Consider the following 24,552-nt stretch of genomic DNA (forward strand, 5'->3'; position numbering starts at 1 on the left):
ATTGTGTGGCTAAATGTTTTCCTAACTTCACTTCTTGTCTCAATTTTTGCCTTCTGCACAAACTCTGTTGTGGATGTCAGTGAATTGTATTAGAACTCCATAGTCTTTGTCCCCATATTTCTTATCCTGGAAGACTTCCTATGGAGGACATTGAAACTGTCTTTCCATTTAAAGGAAAAAAGCTACTAGTAGCTTCAACTTATTTAGGTCTGTACTGAACTTACTTCCTTAAAGGTTATTCACACAGAAACAAAATACATGCAAACATGACTTCATTTTGTTACTGATTTTTATTTTTACATTCTATTACAATGTGTACATCTCCAGTATAACTACAATATAATTTATGACAAATTCAAACATTCTGAGCATTCACAGATGTAAGAAAATTGTACAGAGTTCTATGTAAACAGCATTACTATATGCATGGCTATTCATTTATTTTTATAAAGCAGTTCTTGATTCTTTTCTTCAAGAATATTACATCATAACCACAGATACATAAAAAAATGTGTAGTCTCTATACATAGGTCCTAAACCCAGGCCGATAACTTGGCCATTCTAATTTAGCTGGCCTTCCTTTCATTACTTCCGGTAACATTTCTCCAAAATTGCTATTTAAAACTGCTTTATTTACATGTGCATTTTATCTTAAATCTTTTTAATAAAGCTATCAAAAATCTATAAAATCATGCTGAACATTTTGGGTTGAGGTTTTCAACAATCAGCATTTAGAAACAGCCCACAAGTCACTTAATGTCTTTTGCAAACTATGTAACAGTCAAAAAAGCAAAATGAGATTCTCCCACTTTTCTCCAAATTACATGTATGCATTTATGTGTGTCCAGATCTTTGCTTCCATTTGTGTTTGCTTCCATTTTATTCTAACTTAAAATTTACACTGTAACTGCCATTCTAGATCATTAGGTGAAATGAATCCAAGGATTATATAACTTAAATATTAGCATGACAGTGCCTTCTGGAGGCATCTCATTATCTGTACCAAACAGTGACCTACATGAAAAGCAAAGTCTAATTTTACTTCAAGCTTACACAGTACTAAATAAGCTCTCAATTCCATATATTGTTTTTAATTGATAAAAAGTCACAACTAGACCTTCCTGGGAAAACATATATATACAAAACCTAACTATGTTATATTAAAAAAAAGTATTGTTCAGCATGAAACTGGTTCGGCATGAAATAGGAGAAGAGAGCAAATTTGTAAAAATTTTTTTTTTGAAATGGTAAGAAGAAACTGTTGAGGAACCAGTTGCCAGTATTTTTTATTTTACATAAAAAGGAGGTAATGTAAAAATGTTACTAGTAAATCACACATAAACCTGTCCATCATACATCTTTTCATAATATATAAATATGCAAAATGCAGTTATATTTATATGGGTTTAAAATAATGAGGATAGACTGAATTTAAATCTAAGGTGATATTAATTTCTTAATTTAATGTATTAAAAATATTACAAAAGTAATATATTTTGAATGGTTCCCTAATTGTCAAAACCTATTTTCAACAGGCTTAGCAGGTATGCAATGCAATGCTCTACATAGCCTAGGAAAACACTGCATGGTATCTTTTTTATTAAATAAAAAAAGAGGCTCAAATAACCTAAGGTGAATAATTGAGTGTAGGTGCAAAGAATCTTTGGCCCTAGATTTAATTTCATATGTATCTTAAGACAAATGTCTAGAAGTGACCATCTCCCTCACAGATGTTGTAAAATATGTCACAATTAAAAAACTTTGCAGATACAAAGTTCCGTGGATATGTCTCTGGTTTTGTCTGTTTATCTCATATCTGTGTTTCTTAGTCCATCCCTCTTTCTGCCTGTCATTCTCTACCCATACTCTTCATTTCTGTAGGTATTTTTAAATCTCCTTTATTTTTAACTGGCCAGAATAACAAAAACTATGTATTTATTATAGAAATATAATTTATGTTCTTTTTTAATTTAGAAAAGCAAATGAATAATATATATACTTTCCTTGAAAACTCCTACAAAATCTTCTAAATAAAATTACTCTCTACTTATGTAACTCAATTTTTGCCTATGCATAAGTAACTTGATAGAAGAAAGAGCTCATATTCCTGAAATAAACTCATGAAAAAATGCGTCATGGCCATTTCTTTTCAAGCCATCATCAACGAGGACTTTTTAAAACTAGATTTATAATCCTTGGTAGGTGGACAGCCCCTAAAAGAAAATGAGTGTGTGCTTGGTAAACTATCAGCTCAGGGTACCCTATTGATTGATATCAACTATGCCTCCGAGTTTTAGAAATTTAAGAAGAAAGTGACATTGTCTTTATTTTTATAGACGAAAGAGAAAGGTCCAAAAGGACTAATAGCACAATTAGGATAGTACCTTAGAGGCAAGAAAGCAGGGTGGCAAGAATCCCGGTTGGATGACCTTTCACTCATACTAAACATGGCTCTCTGCTGAAAGGCTGACATGTATCGCAACTGGAGAGTTTACCACACACATCAAGGGTGGCAAGCAGGCGAGGCAGTCCAGGCTTTGCTTAAGCCATTAGCTGCTCAAACATGAACCACAGTATCAAATAGATAGCTGCACGTCAGGAAGCACTTCACTGAAGGAAAATATTAACTTCGCTTTGTGCTAAAGAATGAATGATTAGACAATACTGCCCGAGAAAGCAGAAATTTGTGACCAAACAGATGAAGAGTTGGGTCATTACTGGTGTTTAAGGTGCAGCAGTGTAACGTGTTAGACTGTATAAATAAAAGTGAATAAAGCTTTCTTCCATTCCTTCTTTTCTTAAGCAACTTCAGTTTTTTTTCTTCTTTTGAGGAATGTGATATGTACTTAAAATAATTTTTCACGTTGTATGGTTATCGTATGAACTAAGAAATATATTTTAAAAGGCCGGCTATGAAGCACAATACTCTAAAAGGTAAGCTTATCCTGGCTGGTCTATGAGTCAAGATGAATGAAAAATAATTTGTCGAAATGAAGAGCCTACATGTTTTTAATCCCATGGCATTGTATAGGCACATAAAAATTGGTTCTGATGCAGTACGGAATAAATGTAAGCACCTCAAAAACAGACAATGACCTCTGTACAAGGAAAAGAGTCTTGCTCCCTAATAACAGATGTGTTACTTGTTACTAATGGCCATTCCTTCTATCAGGACATTTGATTTGCAAAGCCAAGGTAAAACACTTTTACAGATATCCAAATGATAGATGCGTGTATGTTTGCATTTGCATGGGAAACAGGAGGGTTTACAATCCTGTGAAGAGATGACAAGGCAGAGGTGAACATTATCCACATGGTCTTCTGATTTATTAAAAGCAAATAAAATTAAACCAGCTTTGTTTGCTGTAATCGAGAATCCCCGCAGAGGACTCTCACAATTCTTACATAATCATTTACCAGTGCAAATGCAGCCATCTGCTAATCCTGTTCACCTATTTTAGGGAATCAGAGCTAGTCAACCGCACTGACTCTCAGAATATTTCAATAAAAAGTTTTGGCATAGACTTCCTTAAAAGAGTCTTATTAACACAAATATATCACCTTCAGAGGCTGTAAACAATATATCAAAAACAAAGCTTTACTTTTTGCTTTCCTTGCCATCTTTCCCTTTGTCTTCCTTTTCTGCTTTGTCCGTTTCATATTTCTCTTTTTCTGGCTTTGTTACACTGTCATATGAAGGTGGAGAGACAGTGGATGGGGTTGCATCTGTCTTTTCTGGACTTGAGTTCTCATTAGTGTTGTCAAACACCATATCTTCTTTACTGGGCAAACCATCATCTCGGTCTCCATCTTTTATGTATATACTTGATATATTTTTGACATTTTGCCGTAAGCGGTAACGTCTGTAAGCACGCTGAATGACAGTAGCAGACACATCCTCTTGTTTTCGTTTTAGTGTAGTTGTTATGGGTTCGTAGGACACTTTAGAAGGATTTGCTGACATGAATCTTTCCTCCATCTGTGAACGTAGAGAGTCCATCTCTCCGCTTTCACCCAAAACACGCTTTGTAAAGGCAAATAAAATGTCGAGGCAATGGATCCGGTCCCCACTGACCATGGGCAGGTCCATGGCGATGAGCTGGACTTTGTTTGGTTTGGCTATGAGAAGAGGAGGATCCAGGGCAGCTGCAAAATCAGAGAGCTTGCTATACTCTATAAACTGGGTGGCATCGGGATCAAACTTCTCCCAAACCTCATAGAACATCTCGAAGTCATCCTCACTCAGGGGTTCAGTACTTTCCTCAGTAGCAACACTGAAGTTCTCCAGGATGACCGCGATGTACATGTTCACCACAACCAGAAATGATATGATGATGTAACTCACAAAATAAAATATCCCAACAGATGGGTTCCCACAGTCTCCTTCAACTGAACTTCCGGGATGAACTTTCTTTGGATCACAGTCAGGGGGTGCACTGTTGAGAATAGGTGCCAGCAATCCGTCCCAGCCAGCAGAGGTGGTAATTTGGAACAGGCAGATCATGCTGTTGCCAAAGGTCTCAAAGTTGAACATGTCATTGATTCCAGCTTCCTTTTTAACATAGGCAAAGTTGGACATTCCAAAGATGGCGTAGATGAACATGACCAGGAAGAGCAGGAGGCCGATGTTAAACAAGGCAGGAAGGGACATCATCAGAGCAAAGAGCAGCGTGCGGATCCCCTTGGCCCCTTTGATCAGACGCAAGATTCGTCCAATCCTGGCGAGCCGGATCACTCGGAACAGGGTAGGGGACACAAAGTATTTTTCTATGAGCTCAGCCAGAAACATACCTGGTGAGGAGGGAGGGGATGGTACAGAAAAATCATGACTTTTAGGTAATGTTATCTGCCATCTTCTCTCTCACAGTTTCAGGGCTATCATTTTATATTGAAAGCAGTTTCATAACAATCAACAGACTGAGCGATCCCAAAGGAAAATGATTGATATTATCACTGTGACATCTTCTCTCCCTTTACTAAGTTTGTGGACATTGTTTCCCCCCCCTCCATAATAATTTTTGATTATATGGGTGATACCTACTCATGCAGAAAATTCAAGCAATACAGTAAAATGCTTAAAGGGAAATCTAAATCACCTGAAATACTATCAATTATAGTAACTACCTTTTTATAGTTACTACTTTGTTATCACTTTAGACACTTTTCTGTGCAAGCCCAGGCAAACATTGCCCCATGAATGTAATTATGTTACCTGGGCATTTTTTATGATCTATTTGAGTCACTTCATCATGTCATGGAAACATTTCCAGTCAAATGGTAACAAAGTAATTATAGTTTCATAATGTTCTGTCCAAATAACTGTATACTGAAGATTTTATGTTGTTTTCAATTTTTTTTGGCTGAGAAAAGTATTCAGGTAGGTATATTTTTTTCTAGTTACCTAAGCATCATTTGATAATATATTAATAAAAGATAAGTGTATTCAAAGTTTTCTTATATCTCACCAAACCTGTCTCGAGAAAGTCTGTGCAGTTCTTCATAGAGACGTATGAAAATGCTCACATGGTTCCACATACTCATCCAGTATTGTGGTTCTTTATAATTTTTACCAGAAAATGTTTATGATGTTTCAAAACATCTCTTTATAAATTTTTTTGTTGGAAAAAAATCCACAATTTTTCTTGCTAGTTGGACACTTTGTGTGTTTGTTAGCTATTTTCAACTTTCTCTTTTCGGCCATGTCAAGTCCTTTGCCCATTTTTCTATTGAGAGATTTACTGTTTTCTTACTGATTTCGGAGGACTATTTCTCCACTGAAAGTGCTTATCCTTTGCTGGTCTTACATGTTACATACAACTTTTCCCTTTGTTTTGTCTTTCTATCTTTTTGCTTGGGGAGAGGTTGTAGTGAGATTTTCCCATAGAATATTTGGATTTTTATATAATCTTGTTATTTCTTTTTTCATAGACTCAAATTTGTGTCATAAATAGGAAAGACTGTCCAGGTCCATTGTCCTAAATCTATTTCTTCTTGAATCCTTTTTTTTTACACTTTAATTTTTGATTCATGTGATCTTCCTACTGAGTAAATTAGTAATACCTATATAGTGAAGTTAAATTTTGAATTATCTATGTGAATCTACTGAGCTTTTTAAAACACTGTTTTACTTCATCAATGTTATAGTGGTCTAAGTATCTAGCAATATAAGTAACCCCTTATTACTTTTTCTTCCAGATACATTTTAGAATCATTCAGACTTACATTGCCAATATATTATTTCCACCAGTCAAAAAGACTTACTGATATTCTCACTGAGATAACACTGCATCTACAAATTAATTTATTTCAAAAAGGGTCATGATTATCACGATAGCCTTCTTAACCAAGTATAATAAAAACCTTTCAATTATTTAAGGCTTATTTTATGCCTGTTAGCTTTCCTCAAAGAAGTCTTACGCATTTATTAAAGTTGTTGCTGGATATTTTACTTTATTTTTATTGTAAATGCAAGTGAAATTTTTCTTTAGGTATACTTTCTAAATTTTTTGTGCACATATAAACATTTATGAATATCAATACATGTGGTTAAAGTTTGTACTTTCTGAATTCTAATTGAATCCATTTTTTTTTGGTTGATTCTCTTTCATTTTTAAAGAATGCCATAATATGATCTGAAGATGAAGATCATTTGCTCCATGTACCCCTCTGTTTTCATATCTAATTGCATCAGCCAACACTATTAAAAATAGAGGTCATAGAGGAACACTCTTTTTTTTCTTCCCAACTTGATGATTTCCAAATAGTTTCCACTATTTTGCTTATTACTCTGAGATTCCTACCTAAATTTTATTTATTTTTTAAAGATTTTATTTATTTATTTGACAGAGAGGCGGCAGTGAGAATAGGAACACAAGCAGGGGGACTGGGAGAGAGAGAAGCAGGCTTCCTGCCACGCAGGGAGCCCAATGTGGGGTTCAGTCCTAGAACCCTGGGGTTGTGACCCGAGACAAAGGCAGACGCTTAATGACTGAGTCACCCAGGTACCCTCCTACTTAAATTTTAATTTGTTTTCTGATATCTTAATATTTTATTAATACTCTTTTTTTCAAAAATTGATTTTGAATGTGTCTTTTAAGTGACATGGTACTCAATATTGAGATATTAGGTTATGTGACCTTTAACCTTTCTGGGTCTGCCTGTTCCATCATCTGTAAGCTGAATGTGTATTAAACACTCTCCACAATCTCTTTCTGTCTAAAATTTGCAACTCTAAAAATAAATGCAACCCTAAAATATTGGGCAAAGCATGTGCAGATATTGAGAAAACAAGAGGACAGAAAAACAGCTATGGTAATGAAAGGTGAAGAATTATAAGATCATGTACTGTGTTTCATGGCCATGACTGGGGTTGGTTGAGAAATTATTCTATTTTATAGACTTTTCAAGTAATGAGGCCATAAGAAATGAAAAATGCCATTTCTTGAGATCTTACCTTCATTTTGAATTCAGAAAGAGTTTTCACAAAGAGAGATATTCTGGTTATTAGTGATCATTAATCAAGGGACAGTTCTCATGATGTGCTAAAACTTGAGGTGATTTCAGATTCTCCATTGGTCTTCCTACATACATATAGGTATTTCTACTACTTACCTATATAGACACAATTTGCTGTTTCTGTGAGGATAATCTTGGAAATCAACTATCAAGGAATATTACATGCTTCTAACAAACAGAAGAGTTTTGGCCTTGAGACCTGGAGTATGAACCCAGTAATCCTGACACAGAGGTCTTTGTTTTATTTAGTTTTGTCTTTTAAGGCTCCTTCATTCTTTCATTTTACGTATGTACTCAAAAGTAAATTTATATTCAAGAATTCAGAAGCTTCTCTGAGAAATGTGAAGTTTAGTTTAATTCAAAATCCTCTTACCTACAATGGAGAGAATCACAACCACAAAGTCAAAAATGTTCCATCCTATAGTGAAGTAGTAGTGTCTGAGGGAGATCAGTTTCAGCACACATTCTCCAGTGAAAAGGATAATAAAAACCACATTTATCCAATATAAAACATCAGTCATGTATTTACTTTGTCCCTCTTTTTCTACCATCATGGTCACCATGTTGAGGCAGATAAGAACCATGATGGTGATATCAAAAGCTTGGTTTGTTACTAGATCAAATATACATCCTTGGAATTTGTTCTGTAAAGAAACAAGAATAATATGTAATGTAGAGTAGGTCTTGCAATGATTATACATTAATCATTACATTAGTAAAAAGTATTTTAGAAAGGTATATCTTTAAAAGTTGCATAAATTATACTTGGTTATAGATTCTTGATTTTTAGAAGAAACATTATTAGTGAGTTAAATCTAACTCAAAGCACATGAAAACTTTTTGTTGTTGTTGTTGAATTCTGGTACATATCAGACCCACCAGATTTCAGTTGGTTGTGTATGCTAGCATTTGCTTTTATTTTTATTTTATTATTTTTTTAATATTTTATTTATTTATCCGACAGACAGAGATCACAAGTAGGTAGAAAGGCAGGCAGAGAGAGAGAGAGGAGGAAGCAGGCTCCCTGCTGAGCAGAGAGCCCGATGCGGGGCTCGATCCCAGGACCCTGAGATCATGACCTGAGCCGAAGGCAGCAGCTTAACCCACTGAGCCACCCAGGCACCCCTAGCATTTGCTTTTAAATGCACCCACCCTAGTATATTATACATGAGTTGCCACAGTCACAGGTATTTTTTACTAAGAAAACCTCAACTCCTCCACCTGGAATTTTCAATAAAATAACAGGTTTCTAAATTTCTACTTTGTCATATTATTTTAGCTAATGTGTTATATGATCTTGCACTATTATGACTGTCATGGTATGAGACTTATAATTTCCTATCTCTTTCATGTACAGAATGCATATTTCCACACATATCCATACTTATATAGATCACTCTTCCATTTAATCTCATTGCTAGTATTATGCTTTCCAGGAAACACAAGCTTTTTCAAAATCCTTTTAACAATTGCATAGGAAAGGTTTAAGATATTTTACCAAATTAAATACCAGGGCTTCAAATCCACAGATTATAATTCAGTAGATCTGGATGAGACCATTTAAAACATGCCAGGTGAGGGGTGCCTGGGTGGCTCAGTTGGTTCAGCAACTGCCTTCGGCTCGGGTCATGATCCTGGAGTCCCAGGATCAAGTCCTGCATCAGGCTTCCAGCTCTGTGGGGAGTCTGCTTCTCCCTCTGACCTTCTCACCTCTCATGCTCTCTCTCACTGTCTCTCTCTCAAATAAATGAATAAAATCTTAAAAAAAAAAAAAAAAAAGCCAGGTGATCCTCATGTAGCCAGCTGGGCATTAACTGGCTTAGTCTTCAGCCATGACTCTCTGGTAAGGTATGTCATGTTGAATATAAATTGAAATGCATATAATGTGTTTAAACATCCCCCTCGTGATGTTAGAGGAATACAAACTATCATTTTACTGCCAAGACTCAATATTTCCATCTGAGCCTGTTCTGGTCTTGAACCACACAGTAGGAAAAATGTTTAGTTTTATGATCAGTCCGACTGCTTCTCTTGCTGTTTGTCACAATAAAAAATCTGCACATTAGTTTACCCTACTGCTAGGTAGCAATCATTACATCATAAAATCCTCAGTTTTTAAAAAAAAATTTTTAAAAAGATTTTATTTATTTATTTGACAGAGAGAGAGAGAGAGAGATCACAAGTAGGCATAGAGGCAGGCAGAGAGAGAGGGGAAGCAGGCTTCCCGCCAAGCAGAGAGCTCAATGCGGGGCTTGATCCCAGGACCTTGAGAACATGACCCAAGCTGAGGGCAGAGGCTTAACCCAGTGAGCTACCCAGGTGCTCCCAAATCATCATTTAGATAAATACATTTCAATCAAAAGTAAATTTTATTTGTATCTTCTACAGGCCATTGTACTCATAGTAAGCTGTGTAGCTAATAGAGAAGTAAAACCATATGTAATTACTTTTCATTTTCACAGAAAAATTAAAAATAAGAATAAGATCTATGGTAATGTTCAAGATACATATATTTAGTTTTATAAGGACTTTTGTTCAAATATTCACATTCATGTTTAAGAACAAATTATATATTAAAGATGAATTAAAATAATTTGAAAATTTATATGCCAAAGATATACATGTATACATATACAGTTGATCCTTGAACAACACAGATTTGAACTGCATGGATCCACTAAAACATGAATTTTTTTTAGATAAATACAGCATAGTACTAGAAATCTATTTCCTCTTCTTTATGATTCTCTTAACATTTTCTTTTCTCTAGCTTACCTTATGTAAGAATGTATGTATGTACATACATATGTATATAATATATAAACTATGTGTTCATCAACTGTTCAGTTTATCAGTAAGATTTCTGGTCAACAGTAGGCTATTTTTGGGGAAATCAAGAGTTAACACGCAGATTTTCAACTGAGTAGAGGGTTGCTGCCCCTACCCCCTGTGTTATTTAAGGACAACTCGTTTTGTTTTGTTTTGCTTACCCCTGGCCGAGGTATTGGCTTTTGTGGTTTCTTAGAGCCCAGCTTTTTCATTGCATTATAATATTTCTTCTGTTCTTCTGTCATAAAGATGTCTTGACCTCCAAGGTAAAGAAATAAAAAATAAACCTAGTTAAAACCATAATCATTATCTAGGTCCTTTCTCAGATCATTAAGATAGGTTAAAAATATGTAGATAGAGGGGCGCCTGGGTGGCTCAGTGGGTTAAAGCCTCTGCCTTTGGCTCAGGTCATGATCCCAGGGTCCTGGGATCGAGCCCCACATCGGGCTCTCTGCTCAGCAGGGAGCTGCTTCCTCCACTCTCTCTCTGCCTGCCTCTCAGCCTACTTGTGATCTCTGTCTGCCAAATAAATAAACAAAATCTTAAAAAAAATGTGGATGCACATTAACAAATTATTTTTAAAAAATGTAGATAGAAATAAAATGCATTTTATTACATGCCACATAGCTATAAATATGTCTTAAATAATTATTTATATATAGGCCTGTGACTCTCCATAAATAATGTAATGTGCATATGTAAGATACATATATTGCCCTATAATAATTATTGCCTCAATTTTCTTTTGGTGAGGTAATCTGAATTATTTTAAACTATATGCTGATATTTCATTTTATCTGTTAATAGTCTCATCAGGCATTTTATTGCTAGATAACTGATATATTAGGAAGGGTTATATGAAATAAGAATACTGAATACCTTTTTGGATGATTTGGCTAACATTTGGGACTCTAATGAATAGTAGGGGCCAAAACAATAGCAAAAGTTGTTTTATATTTATTTGTATTCATTTACAAATGCCATATTCCTTTAGCACAGAAAAAAAAAAAATAAAGAGTAGTACCCTCTTATCCATGGTATCCCTTCCCATGGTTTCTCTTAGCCACAGTCAACTGTGGTCTGGAAGCAGGTGACCCTCCTTCCTGCATACCGTCAGAAGGTCAATAGTAGCCCAAGCTACATCACAAGGCTGATGTTATTCACCTCATGTCATCTCACCAGGTAGGCATTTTATCATCTCACATCATCACAGGAAGGGTAGGTACAGCACAATAAGATATTTTGAGGGAGGCCATATTCACATAACTTGTATTATAGTAAATGTACTATTTTTTTATTAGTTATTTTTGTTAATCTTTGACTGTGCCTAATTTATTTATTTATTTTTAAAAAGATTTTATTTATTTATTTGACAGACAGAGATCTCAAATAGGCAGAGAGGCAGGTAGAGAGAGGGGGAAGCAGGCTCGCCCGCTGAGCAGAGAGCCCGATGCGGGGCTCGATCCGATCCCAGGACCCTGGGATCAAGACCCGAGCCAAAGGCAGAGGCTTTAACCCACTGATCCACCCAGGCTCCCCTGACTGTGCCTAATTTATAAATTAAACTTTACCACAGGTATGTATGTAGGAGCAGAAACATGTTTGCTTGTTTGTTTGTTTAAGGTTTGGTACTATCTGTGGTTTCAGGCATCCACTGTAGATAAGGGGTGGGGGAGACTACAAGGAAAATGTACTACATATACCTGTGTGTGTGTTTCAAGAAACTGGTTAGTTCATTTTTTCATTCCAGTAAAGGAATTTCAACATAAACATTATGGGTGTCAACAGTATACACAATAGCATTCTAGGTGTTGAGGAAATTACCAAAGATCTAGGATCCTTGACGGGAAGGATTTCTTAATTAAATAGACAACCCTAAGTTTCAACAGAAAAAATAACTAACATCTAAATGAAGTTTTTTGAGCTTTTCAACACTGTAAGAGTGTAAATCTCACAAAGGATGCCTAGAAACTTTACCTGTTCTTTTAGGGTAAGCAAATTTTCTTAAAATTATCTAATTTTTACATATCCACATATTTTCTACATTGATGTGTAATATCAACTTTTTAGTTTGGGAATAAATTAGTATAATCCATGTAATTAGGAATTTATTTTGGGGAATTCATAGTTCTCAAATCCTTACTTAGCTTGTTGGGTCCTGGAGTTAAAAATGATCTGATTATGGTTTCCCTTTAGTTTTCCTGGATTAGGCAATATTCAGTTTTCTATTATATTGCATTTTTTATAAAAAATTTATAAAATAGTAAATGGTAACCAGACTTCCCTTTCTTTCTTAATGTATTTTAATTTACTTTTATTCTAGTTGATACACAGTCTTTGGTATTTATCTTACATACTGATGCTAAGCATCAGGGAGAGCCTTCAGGCCAGTGTTAAGAGAGCTACTCATGGGTGAAGGCTGAGTACTGCAGCATGTCAGAACTTACCAAAAGAAGCCAGGAAAACACTGGGAAGAGAACTATGAAATCGAGGTAAAAATCAAAGCAGCAAATTGTAACTTCTCTTAATGATACCCTGGTTGCCAAAATAATAAAACGTGGGATGAAACTAGGAGGAGATTACAAGATGCTCGGAGAGAGGCTTGTGTTGTTTGGATTAGTTTAAAAGCTAGGTGAAAGATGCTCTATAAATCACACTGGTCTTTTTCAATATTACACACTATGTCAAGGCTATGTTAAGAATTTAGTTCTGGTGTCAGATCATCTTTCTTCAAATCCTGTCTCTGTTCTCCTTGGGCAAGTTTCTTAATGTCTTTGTGGATAGGTCATGTTATCATTACAAGAGTAGCTCTACCTTGATGGTTTGTTGGGAGGATCAACTGAGATAATGCATTCAAAACACTCAGCAGAATGCCAGATACACAAGCCCTCAATAACTGTTAGTTGCTGTTACTGCCATTGTTATTAATCTTCTTAACAAGGTTATAGTTACTGAAAGGGGGTGCTTTACTTAGAATTTACCCAAATGCACCCAGGTCTATACTAGGTCTTTGTGTAAATATACTACATACTTATCACATACTTACCCTTTTATAACTTGAATCTATTAGTAATTTGTGTTCTAATTTTCTGAACTATGTTCTCTGATGAATTAAACCCTAAATAACATGAACTTATTAAATGAAGACATTACTTGTAAAAGTGATGGTTATTTGGAAAAACTAGTAAAGTGGGGTTGACCAAAAGTCCCAAAGTTGAAAAGCCTTAAGCGGCAAGAATACACTAGGAAAAGAACATGGGCGTTGAAGCCAAACAGACCTTTGGCTTGTGACCTTCAATGGACCTGTCATGTGATTTTAAACAAGCTACTTATCACTGCTAGACCAGAGTATCCACTTTTGCGTAAAGATGCCACTTTTGTAAGCCTGTGATATAGATTAGATGAAATCATATATAATATACAAAGTATCTAGCAGAAAGACCCCTGTGCAGTAGTTTAATTAAGTCTTGGTCCTGTCTCTTAGTAAGGTGGAAAGAAACCAGAAGCCATTCAGAAAAAGTCAGAAAATAAAAGGTACGCTTAAATTGAAAATGAAATACTGGAAGGAAGGTAGGGGATAGTGGTAGTTGTCAGTGCTTCTAAATTAGTAACTTTTGCCTGAGAGTAATGGTAATAGTGTGTCAACCCACCCTATTTTCCTCCAGTGGCAATTCTTGTTGCAAGAATAATATTTAAAGCAAGGAGATTAAAGCAATTAAAGTTGTGGCTGTACTGTTCATGATCACATGGCTTTATCTAGATACATGTCTAACTTATCCTATGCAGAGAATACTGAGGCATCTTATTTACATGCTTATATATCATATATATACATCTGTAATGACTAAAACTGAAAAAATAATTAAATTGAAAATTAGAGTATACTTTGTAAAATTATTTTCAAGATTAACTATGAATTTTTAAAGATTCTTTTTTGAAAGGCATGAATGTATGATAATGTTAGCTAAGTATAACTCTAAGATATTAAATGTAAGAATGGAAGATAGAATTTTAAAATATCTTTAAAAAAAACTGTATTTGAAAATGTAAGCATAAATAACATTTAGCATTCACTAAATTTTTCTTCCAATTGTGAATATCAATCATGTACAATGGTGACATTTCAGACATTTCACTGCATGTACCTCCATCTTTTCTGAGATGCTAAGTCAATGTCTAAAATCACTCTTTGAATTCTACCCCTTATCTTTGAAAGATATCTTTACAGCCACAGTACATGAGTCAACTTTGACAGGAAAACTGAGACTTCTTAAATGCTTTATCTCTTACAAATTACAGACCGTACTGTAGCTTCTACCCCCCACAATCTCTTCGTTGAATATAGGCCATATTCTCCATTGCTGATGACTAATTTGAAGACACAAGTGTGGTTGAGGTAGTGGGTAATGCAGAGTCTGACCTAGTCTTTGGTCTCTCTCCAATCATTCTATACATCATTACTGGATTAATTTTTTCTTTCTATTTACTTTTATTTTTTATAATTTATTTTTTTATTATTATGTTCAATTAGCCAGCGTATAATACATCATTAGTTTTTGATGTAGTGTTAAGTGATTCATTAGTTGCATAAAACACCATTTTTAAAATCATAACCTAGTTTTCAGGGTCCCCGGAAGACAAAACTCCAGTTGGATCTGTGACAAAGCTACTTCCTCACTGTCAGATGACATGCAAGTAACACAACATCTCTGATCATTGGGTGGGGGGGCCGGAGGGGAGAATACAATGGCTTTTAGATTTGTTGTAAAACCTGACTAGGATTACATGTGTGGAGTACTTTACACAGAATCAGACGCATCATCAAATCTTAACAAATGCCAATGTCCTGATTATATGTGTTCCCTTACTCAAAATACCTCAATGACACACCAGCTCCTCCTGAAAAAGATCTAATACGGCTTTTTCAGATCTGCTCTCAAGCAAGATCTCATCTTTTTCTACTTCTTTTCTCAAAACGCCATTGTTACTAGAGGGGAGAAGCATGGGGAATCTGGTCAAACAGGGCACGGGGATTAAGGAGGGTACTTGTGATGAGCAGTGGGTGTTGGATAGAAGTGTTGGATCATGCTAATATTACACTGTATTTAACTAATTGGAATTTAAAGAAAAAGCTTTAAAAAACAAACAAACTCCATCTCAAAACTCCACTCAAACTGATGAAAGGCTATTCATCCTGGATTGTCTCTTTTGTCAGCCCTATGCATGTGCTCACACATTCCTCTACCCTTCCTGTGGATTATTCACCCTTCTGCCTCTCAGTTGCTACAGACCTTCTTATTCGTCTTCCAAGGCTTACAATTGTCATATAAGTCACACACTTCCTATAGCTGTTTTTTCTATTTGTATCTATTTTTTCCTCTGACCACACACTTATTTATCTTGTTGTCACTGCTTTGTTAACTTCTCTTATTACACTTATCATGATTTCATATCGTAGTATGGGGGCACATAGCATAGTAGAGGACCTAAAAAATATACGCGGAATATGGAATCAACTGCTGACTCTGTCAAAACTATCATTTACTTACTAGATGCATGATCTTCAGTAAATCACTTAACCTCTCTGTGGCTGCCCACACTTACAAGACAAACTCTATAATAATAATAACAACACATTTTATGGTGGATGTTTTAGGTTGAATTGTGTTGGATATCAAATTAAATATTTTAAGTTTCAACTGCTGGTACCTCAGAATTACCTTATTTGGAAATACAGTCATTGTAGATGTAATAAAATTAAGGTGAGGTCATACTACAGTAGGGCGGCCCCTTAATCCAATATGACCAGTGTTCTTATAAGAAAAGGAAAGAGACATAGAGAGGGAGCACACCAAGTGACCATGGAGGCAGAGATGAAGATACACTCTGCAAGCCAAGTAACACTTGAGCAACAGAATGCTGCAAGATCCAAGGAAGGATCCTCCCCTAGAGGCTCTGAAGAGAGCATGGCCCTGCCAACACTTTCATTTGGGACTTGTAGCCTCCATAACTGAGAGAGAATAAATTTCTGTTGTTGGAAGCCACCAGTTTGTGGTAGTTGGTTACAGGAGCCTTACAAAATTAATACAGCTGATGTGAAGGGTAATGAAACAGAAATCTCGGGAGAGTATCTCACTTGCAAGACTTAACAAATCCTAATTTCCATTACATGTATCATTTCTTCTGCTGTAATATAAACTCCCTGAACTCAGGAACCATATCCTGTGTTGTTGTTCATCAAGGGCCAGCCCACTACATATCCCATGGAACAGTGGCTCAGAGAATGAATGAAATGTGTTTTGAATAAATCAATAATTAGTGCACTAATTTTTAATTATTCATTATTAGTCCTTATAGGGAACACTGAAAAAAAAAACTGAATACTTGTCATATTGCATAAAAACAGTCATAACTTAGGAGATAATTACTTTCTGTGCAGATATGAATGAGATTGAACCTATTTGTACTGTATTCTGGCCAATTATTGGAAAATTAAATGAAATTCTAATGAATCTAATTACTAACAGATATCAAATTAAATTTCATATTATGTTTTTAAGAAAATAATCATTCATATTTTCATTGCATTATAAAAACCTTAAAATACTTATCTTTTTTTTCTGTTGGTTGAAATTATCTATTATGACGCCAATGAATAAGTTCAAAGTGAAGAATGACCCAAAGATGATAAAGATGACAAAATAAATATACATGTAAAGGTTGTATTCATATATGGGCTGCTCGTCTACCTATAAAATTAACAAAAGTTAGCAGTATGTTGACAATAACATTAATCATTTTCTTTTTCATATGGTTTGATGAGTTAATCCAAATAGTTCTATCCTAGGTGAACATAGCTTTTCAGAAGCCATGGCATTTTAAGGATCAACACGAACTTTCTTAAAAATTTGTTCAACATTAAGTAAATATTTATTACCTGCTTACTATGTACACAAATATAATCTTCAAATGACTACAAAGGGCTTAATCATACATAGTACTTCTTCTCAGATTGATAAGACATAGTAACTAAGTGACCTAATGTATGTTTTCTATTTCCAGAAAAAAAGCTATAAAAGAGGTGATAACCATATTTATAGAAATTTTGCTGATTTTTTTTTTTATTTGATGATAGAAATGTCTTCAACAGATTTAACTTTCTTAGCATGGAGCTCATTTCACATAAACTCATCCACAGCATTTTAAATATAAAAACAATAAAACTGTGAATAAAATTGTTAAAATCCATGAATAACATTTGTTATTGAATTTTTATTTTGATAAACATATTTATTGAGGACTATTGGGAACATTGGACATATTCCCAGGCTATATAAGGTCCTCTACTTACATTTTTTTTTTTTTTGGAACCTCAGAACAATGCCATGAAGCGGGCATTGAGTTTTTTTGTTTTTTCAGTCCATAAACAGGCTGAGAGAGGAAAAGCGATTTGTTCAAAGTCAGTTGCAGAGCTTGTATGATACAAGAGCGCCAGATTTTGAGCAAGCTCTGTCACCAAACACTGCACGCTTAACTGCTAGTCTTTTATTAGGTGCAAGTTCTTCATTTTGTGTGTACATACCAAAGGATCCTTGGAACTACTATTTGAAAATGGCCCAACTAAACTAAGGCACTTTAAAAATAATAAGTTTAGTGTAATATTGACCAATACTTACATTAACATTATCAACAGCTGCATACATAATATCCATCCATCCCTTAAATGTTGCCTATAACAATAAAATCTGAATGTGAGGTTCACACTCTACAATACACATACATGAGTTTAATCCACTTATTGTTACATTTAGTGACACCAGATCACTGGGCTTTACTATATTTCAAAATGTCAATTTAATATAACATGCTCTGTCAAGAACCAAAAGGAAATAGTCCCAAGTCACATTCTATAACTCAGTCCTAGTTAATTATTTCCAAGTTGTTATAATGCCTGCAAAGTTTGCACAGGAACTTTTATTTTTCCAGAGGTAGAGGGGAATCTTATGAACAAGGTAGGAAACATTTTTTTTTCCCATCCATTTCTAAAGGATCCTCTGTGATAGGAGGATGTTATTCTCATTCCCATGTAGTATAAAACTGGCAGTCCAAAAGCTATTTATTTTTGGAGGAACATTCATATGGCGCAAATGGTGAGGAGCCACATGACACTGAAACTCATTTATGAATTAATGACTCTCAAGTGCAACAGAATCTTTGCTTCTTAACTCATGTTTTATAGGCACATGTTCTAAGAAAGACCAAGTCTTCCTTTAAAGTCTCAAAGTACCTTATCTTTAATTTCTAGGTATAGATTGCTCAAAGAATGACTTCAGTCCCTCACTAGTGTCTACTAAAATATCAAGCATTTGTGACAGGGCTCACTTACAACTTGAAGTAGAGAGAGGTAACCAAGTCCAACATTATCAAAGTTCACCTTCAAGTTCTTCCATCGTACATTTTGACTAACATTCATCAGCGCATAACAGTCGGAACGATTTTGAACGAGGTTTGTTGGAAAGCGTGACCCATCTGTGGTATTAACACACTGATAGAACTTCCCAGCAAACAAATTTACTCCCATGATGCTAAATATTAGCCAGAATATAAGACACACTAGTAGTACATTCATGATGGAAGGAATTGCACCTATGAGGGCATTCACGACCACCTAGTAGTCAAAAGAAAGAAAAGGATGATTAGGAGGACGAAAGATGTTAAATGGTCGACATTAATGAAACACAATGCAGAATTAAAGAAATCAGAAAAGCCACCCATAGACGTTTAAGACATCAAATCACCAACCAACATGTATTAATTGAATGTCTATGCTCAGTAGTATGCCAAGCAAGAGAGAATGAGACAGGAGCCCTGTGAACAAGTTTACTAAAATACATGATAAACACACATTGAAACTATAGCCACAACGCAAAACAAAGTAACTAAAATTATACCACAGCTTAAATAAATGAAAAAATAAAAATAACAAACCAAAAACCTGATTTATGTAAGGTGAAGTCGTAAATCTGCATACTCTAGGGGGAAAAAAAAGAAATTTCTAAGTATGAATGATAACAAATAAAATGTACATTTAAATGTACATTTAAAGGTTCATGGTCCTGGAATGATCAGGGTTAAAATTCTCCCATATACAGAAACGATTGGTATATATAGGCTAGAGTTGAAGTTAGGAGTTTTTTATTATATGAACCCTTTCTGCTTAGTTGGTTCTGTTAATTGTGTGATATGGGAATTCAATTAAGACCTTGGGACCTCTGTTTCTTCATCAGCTAAATAAGAATCACCTTTTCAAATTTATTATTCTAAGTCTAAATATACTTTATATATAAGTCCTTGGCTAAATATAGACAATGCTTGCCTCAGTTAAAATATAAATGAAGCAGTTTATCTTTAATAGTTCCTTTATTTCTGCTTGTTGGCATTTCCATTGTTACTAACAACCAGAGCCTCTTGCCAGTTCTCCTGCATGCAGACTATGGTAGCATTTATCACTCTCCAGATCTTCCTAATTCCTTCACCTTTCAAAACCTACCTGTTTTTCCATACTTCAGCTCTAGTCTGAATTTGAGTCCAAATGTTTTGAAGTCTAATTTGTTAACTAAGAGCATTGTGTTCCGTCTCTTTTCCAAATGGTAAAACACTGAGCATCTTTGGCTACTTCTGACATTGTCGAGAGCAGGAGTTGGCAAACACTTTCTTAAATATTTTTTAGTCTTGCAGGGTTATATGGTTTTTGTTGCAATTATCCAATTCTTTTCAATTCTTATTTTTTTTTTAAGATTTTATTTGTTTAATTGACAGAGAGAGAGAGATCACAAGCAGGCAGAGAGAGAGAGGAGGAAGAAGACTCCCCACTAAGCAGAGAGCTGGATGCAGGGCTCGATCCCAGGACCCTGGATCATGACCTGAGCCGAAGGCAGAGGCTTAACCCACTGAGCCACCCAGGCGCCCCTTCAATTCTTATTCCCCACCCCCTTTTTAAAGATTATTTATTTATTTATTTGTCAAAGAGAGAGAGAGACAGAACACACAAGCAGGCAGAGTGGCAGGCAGAGGTGGAGAGAGAAGCAGGATCCCTACTGAGGAAGGAGCCTGATGCGGGACTCAATCCCAGGACCCTGGGATCATGACCTGAGCCAAAGGCAGTGGCTCAATCAACTGAGCCACCCAGCCATCCCTCACTTCTTATTCTTATATAAATTATAAACAAATGGATGTGGCTGAGAAGGAGTAAAACTTTGTTTAGAAAGCAGACAACAGGCCTGTGGGCTTTAGTTTGTTGACTTCTGGCCTAGAGCAATAGTTATTACCCTGAGGTCTGTGGTCCTGTTGAGGTTCCACGCAAGCATGAAATTATATGAAAAACATTTCAAGTCTATTTTTTAATGAAGAGATGATTCATATTTTTATGAGATTCTGATAGCGTACACGACACTAAAAGGGTTAGGAAGAACAGGAGTAGAGAATAAAGTTCAAAGTGGCCAACTCTTGTTCAAGCCTGTGCTTTCATCCTACTTCCTACTGCCCTCCCCACTGAGCTTCTCACCTAGGCACACTGATCTTCTAGTCATTGCTCAAATATGCCTTGCACACTCAATCCCATGCTTCTCCCCCCAGATAGCGTCTCTGCCTGGAATGTCTGCACGCCTGGGATTTGTTTGGGCCCATTCTTTCAGTCATGGCTCCAACGTCAACTCCTTGTGAGGTCTACCTATACTTCCCCAGGCAGCCATTCCAGCCTCCATGTTTCTGTAATGCTGCATGCTTCCTACTTCAGAGCTGATGTCCTAGAATAACTACTGTTCCCCCGTCCGTCTCTCCACGATTTTTGTCCCTATTCCGTGTTGGGTGACTGGATCCCTTCACCATGGTACTCTTCTTGTACCATTATAACTGACACATAGTTGGTGTCTGAAATGTTTGCTGAAAGAATGTGAGCAACGCTGGGTCTCTGAGGGGGATAGGTCCACATTGGTCGGATAAGAAGCCATTTGAGGGGCACCTGGGTGGCTCAGTGGGTTAAAGCCTCTGCCTTCGCTCGGGTCATGGTCCCAGGGTCCTGGGATCAAGCCCCGCATCGGGCTCTCTGCTTGGCAGTGAACCTGCTTCCTCGTCTCTCTCTGCCTGCTACTCTGCCTACTTGTGATCTCTGTCTGTCAAAGAATAAATAAAATCTTTAAAAAAAAAAAAGAAGCCATTTGAGAAAGTCAATAAGCTTCAGGGCCTCAAGACTCAAAGGAAACTAACTACAAAATGCCTCAAGTTTTACTTATTCTTCAGAATCATCCTGCAGTGTGAAGGAACATATCTTTTGGCATGCTTAATAAATACTAAAGAGACACAGTGGGTCCTCCAAATACATTAAACCATCTTCCTGCATCCAGGTCAGCTCTATTATAGATCAAGAACAAAGAGCACAGAGGATAAAATAATGGGCTGGCTTAATTGCTGAGGGAAGTAGTTTTGTAGGGGAAAGTATATTCTTCATTCATGAAAATGCAGTATACTGATACTGAGTCCAGAAACTGGTTGTAAGTTCTAGACAGATTGTAACATTCTACCAGTACTCAAAAAATGAAGTTAATGCCAATGGGTTCCAATACCACCTTTCTGCATAATAACATAAATTGTAATTTTTCAATTCTTGTATGGCAAAAAGGGCTAATTTATGATTTTTATTTATTTATTTATTTATTTTTGTATAATCATGATCTCTCATAGCCGTTGTATACTGGATGCCTTAAGCTGTAGACAGTCACAGTTTAGCAGAGATAACACTGAAGATCTGCTAGACTAAAAGATACCCAATAGTTTCAGATTACCTGAGGTTTCAGATTACCAAGCCCCATCCCAGAGTTTATGAGTCAGTGTGTCTGGAGCGAGACCTGGGTATTTGGATTTCTAGTAAATTCTCAGATGATGCTAATGGGTGGTCTGAGGATGGCACTTAGAGAAGCAGTGAGATACACTAATTTACATGTAAGTTATTCACGGACTACCAGTAAAGAGGAAGTCAGATAAATAAGTAAAAAACAATATAACAAGGATTTTGTATGTCTGAACATAGAGGGAGATTGCCTACTTAAGCCTGATGGTGAAGAGACAAAGCAAATTGTCGAGTAGGTATCTCTCTGCTCTGATGATGGATGAGTCAGGGCTGCGATAGGGCTGGGAGAAGCATTCCCAGCCCGGAGAACAACAGGAACATGAGAAAGCAAGTGTGAAGCTGGTAAAAAGGAAACTCAAGGACAGCAGCAATAAATGAGGATATGGACTAATTAGAGAGAACAAGGTTACTGTCCTCCATGTATTTTATGAAGTTGCTGGTTTAATGCAGCTCTTAAAGCTAAGTTGCTACTAGTCATCATTTGTCTCACCTTGTTTGTCTCTACAAAATGACCTCTTTTCAGGCACCATGCAGCCTAGTACAAATTATGTAAATTCTCCGAGCTTTAGTTTTGTCAAGTGTGATTTTGGGGGTAATTCTACTTTCGGTGAAACATTTATTTTAAGGATGAAATTTAAGGTGGTGGCTGATGCCACTTCACTTTCCTGTTTGTTGTTATGATCCCTACCTATGGTAGCTCTTTAAAAAAAAAAATTTTTTTAAAGATTTTATTTATTTATTTGGCAGAGACAGAGAGTACGAGCAGGGGGAGCAGCAGGCAGAGGAAGAAGCAGACTCCCTGCTAAGCAGAGAGCTCGCTGTGGGGACTCAATCCTAGGACTGTGGGATCATGACATCATGACTTGAGCTGAATCACTTAACTGACAGAGCCACCCAGGTGCCCTATAAAATACGAGCATTGGAAACAGGCAAGTCCTTGATAAGTCGTATATGGGAGATGTTATCAGAATGAGTATCCCCTTCACATTCCTAGCACAGAGCAGATTTTCATTTAAAAAAGGATTAGTCACTTATTTGGATTATTGCCTAACAATATTATGTAAAGGAGGCTTTACTGTATTTGACTTACTCTTTGTTAAACTATATGCACTGAATACTATGTATATGCATATGTACACACATACATATATAAGCAGTCCATCTATAGGTAGATATATGTACATATAAATATAAACAGTCCATAATTTCTACATACTTATTTTTTTATATTTTATACTCCATTTAGAAAATAAGGATATTAGAAAGTTTAGCATTTTCTTACCCTCATTCCTTCAAATCTAGATAAAGCTCTTAGAGGTCTTAAAGCTCTAAGTGTCCTAAGGGATTTGATGGGGCCAAGGTCTGAGTAGCCAAGAGTGCTTGCAACTAAAGTAACCAAAGAAACCTACAAAAAAAAAAAAAAAATCCGTTAATTATTTCAGTGTAATAGTAAAGCACAAGGAGGAGAAGTCAATTTCAAAGATCACTAAGAGCAGATCAACAAGAATAATATTTTATATATCGAGCTGTCTAGTCATTGCCTAAAAACAAATAAGATGAACGAATGCTTTTGTAAGGAAATAGCTTTAAAGGGAGGCTAATGAAAATAAAAAGAAATAAAAAGAAATAGTAGGTTATTTCTTATATCTGAATAAAAATCACACAAGCTTTTCACAATTTCTGTCATCAATGATTATGTACTTGCTTATTAATTCTGAACTTATGCTGGATATATTTAATCAGATATGCTCTTCATTTAATTTGAGCAACTTATGTTACTCATATATGCTATACATTTAATTAGAGCAACTATAAAAATTTCAATTATAATAAAACCTAGGGCATAACAAAGTGTGTGATTCTGAAGTTAAGTCATAAGAGTGTGGCTCTGACTCAATCAGATCTAAGTCCTAGTATAAACCTTATTCAAAAGCATTTTGAAGACTCATGATTTTGAGATGGAGCTATTTCCCCACAAGATTGTTCTGCCTTGCAGTTTATCAGAACTAGCAACAAACATTTACCTAGTAATAGTGGGAGAAATCTCAATTGTATTGAAGAGAGCACAAGAGTATGTGATCTCATTGGCTTTTCAATCAACACAGGCATACAGAACTTCATCATGTTAGACCTGCCACAATGACCATAACCAGTACCCAACAGAAATTTGTGTTCTTATAAACTATCTTTGAAGAAAGAACATGGACAGAAATAAAATCAATACACATTCTGGTAAGAGAGTATACAAGCTCCTCAATGACCTTACATCTTGATCTGTAAACACATTCAGTCTCTGAGTAAGT

At 35.8% G+C, this 24,552-nt stretch overlaps 1 protein-coding gene and 1 long non-coding RNA gene across 3 annotated transcripts in view; one reads left to right on the top strand and one right to left on the bottom strand.

The window, feature by feature from the left end:
• Positions 1-3,258: 3,258 nt before the first annotated feature.
• Positions 3,259-24,552, bottom strand: part of SCN9A (sodium voltage-gated channel alpha subunit 9) — a 168,541-nt gene continuing 147,247 nt past the window's right edge. The window contains exons 21-27 of the mRNA XM_059394112.1: positions 23,532-23,654; positions 18,731-19,012; positions 18,021-18,074; positions 16,956-17,093; positions 10,506-10,610; positions 7,889-8,159; positions 3,259-4,791 (exon numbers count right to left, since the gene is read on the bottom strand). Of these exons, the coding sequence (XP_059250095.1) occupies positions 3,599-4,791; positions 7,889-8,159; positions 10,506-10,610; positions 16,956-17,093; positions 18,021-18,074; positions 18,731-19,012; positions 23,532-23,654 (2,166 nt within the window). The 3' untranslated portion in view covers positions 3,259-3,598. The remainder of the gene's footprint in view (positions 4,792-7,888; positions 8,160-10,505; positions 10,611-16,955; positions 17,094-18,020; positions 18,075-18,730; positions 19,013-23,531; positions 23,655-24,552) is intronic.
• The window catches only part of LOC132013803 (uncharacterized), a 113,562-nt gene continuing 93,665 nt past the window's right edge, over positions 4,656-24,552 (top strand). Inside the window, exon 1 of one of the 2 annotated variants that reach the window (XR_009403108.1) lies at positions 4,656-4,745. This is a non-coding gene — a long non-coding RNA (uncharacterized LOC132013803). The remainder of the gene's footprint in view (positions 4,746-24,552) is intronic. The other variant, XR_009403107.1, reaches the window with a different exon arrangement.

The sequence above is a fragment of the Mustela nigripes genome, chromosome 3, assembly GCF_022355385.1.
Source record: "Mustela nigripes isolate SB6536 chromosome 3, MUSNIG.SB6536, whole genome shotgun sequence".
In the NCBI taxonomy this organism is placed as follows: Eukaryota; Metazoa; Chordata; class Mammalia; order Carnivora; family Mustelidae; genus Mustela; species Mustela nigripes.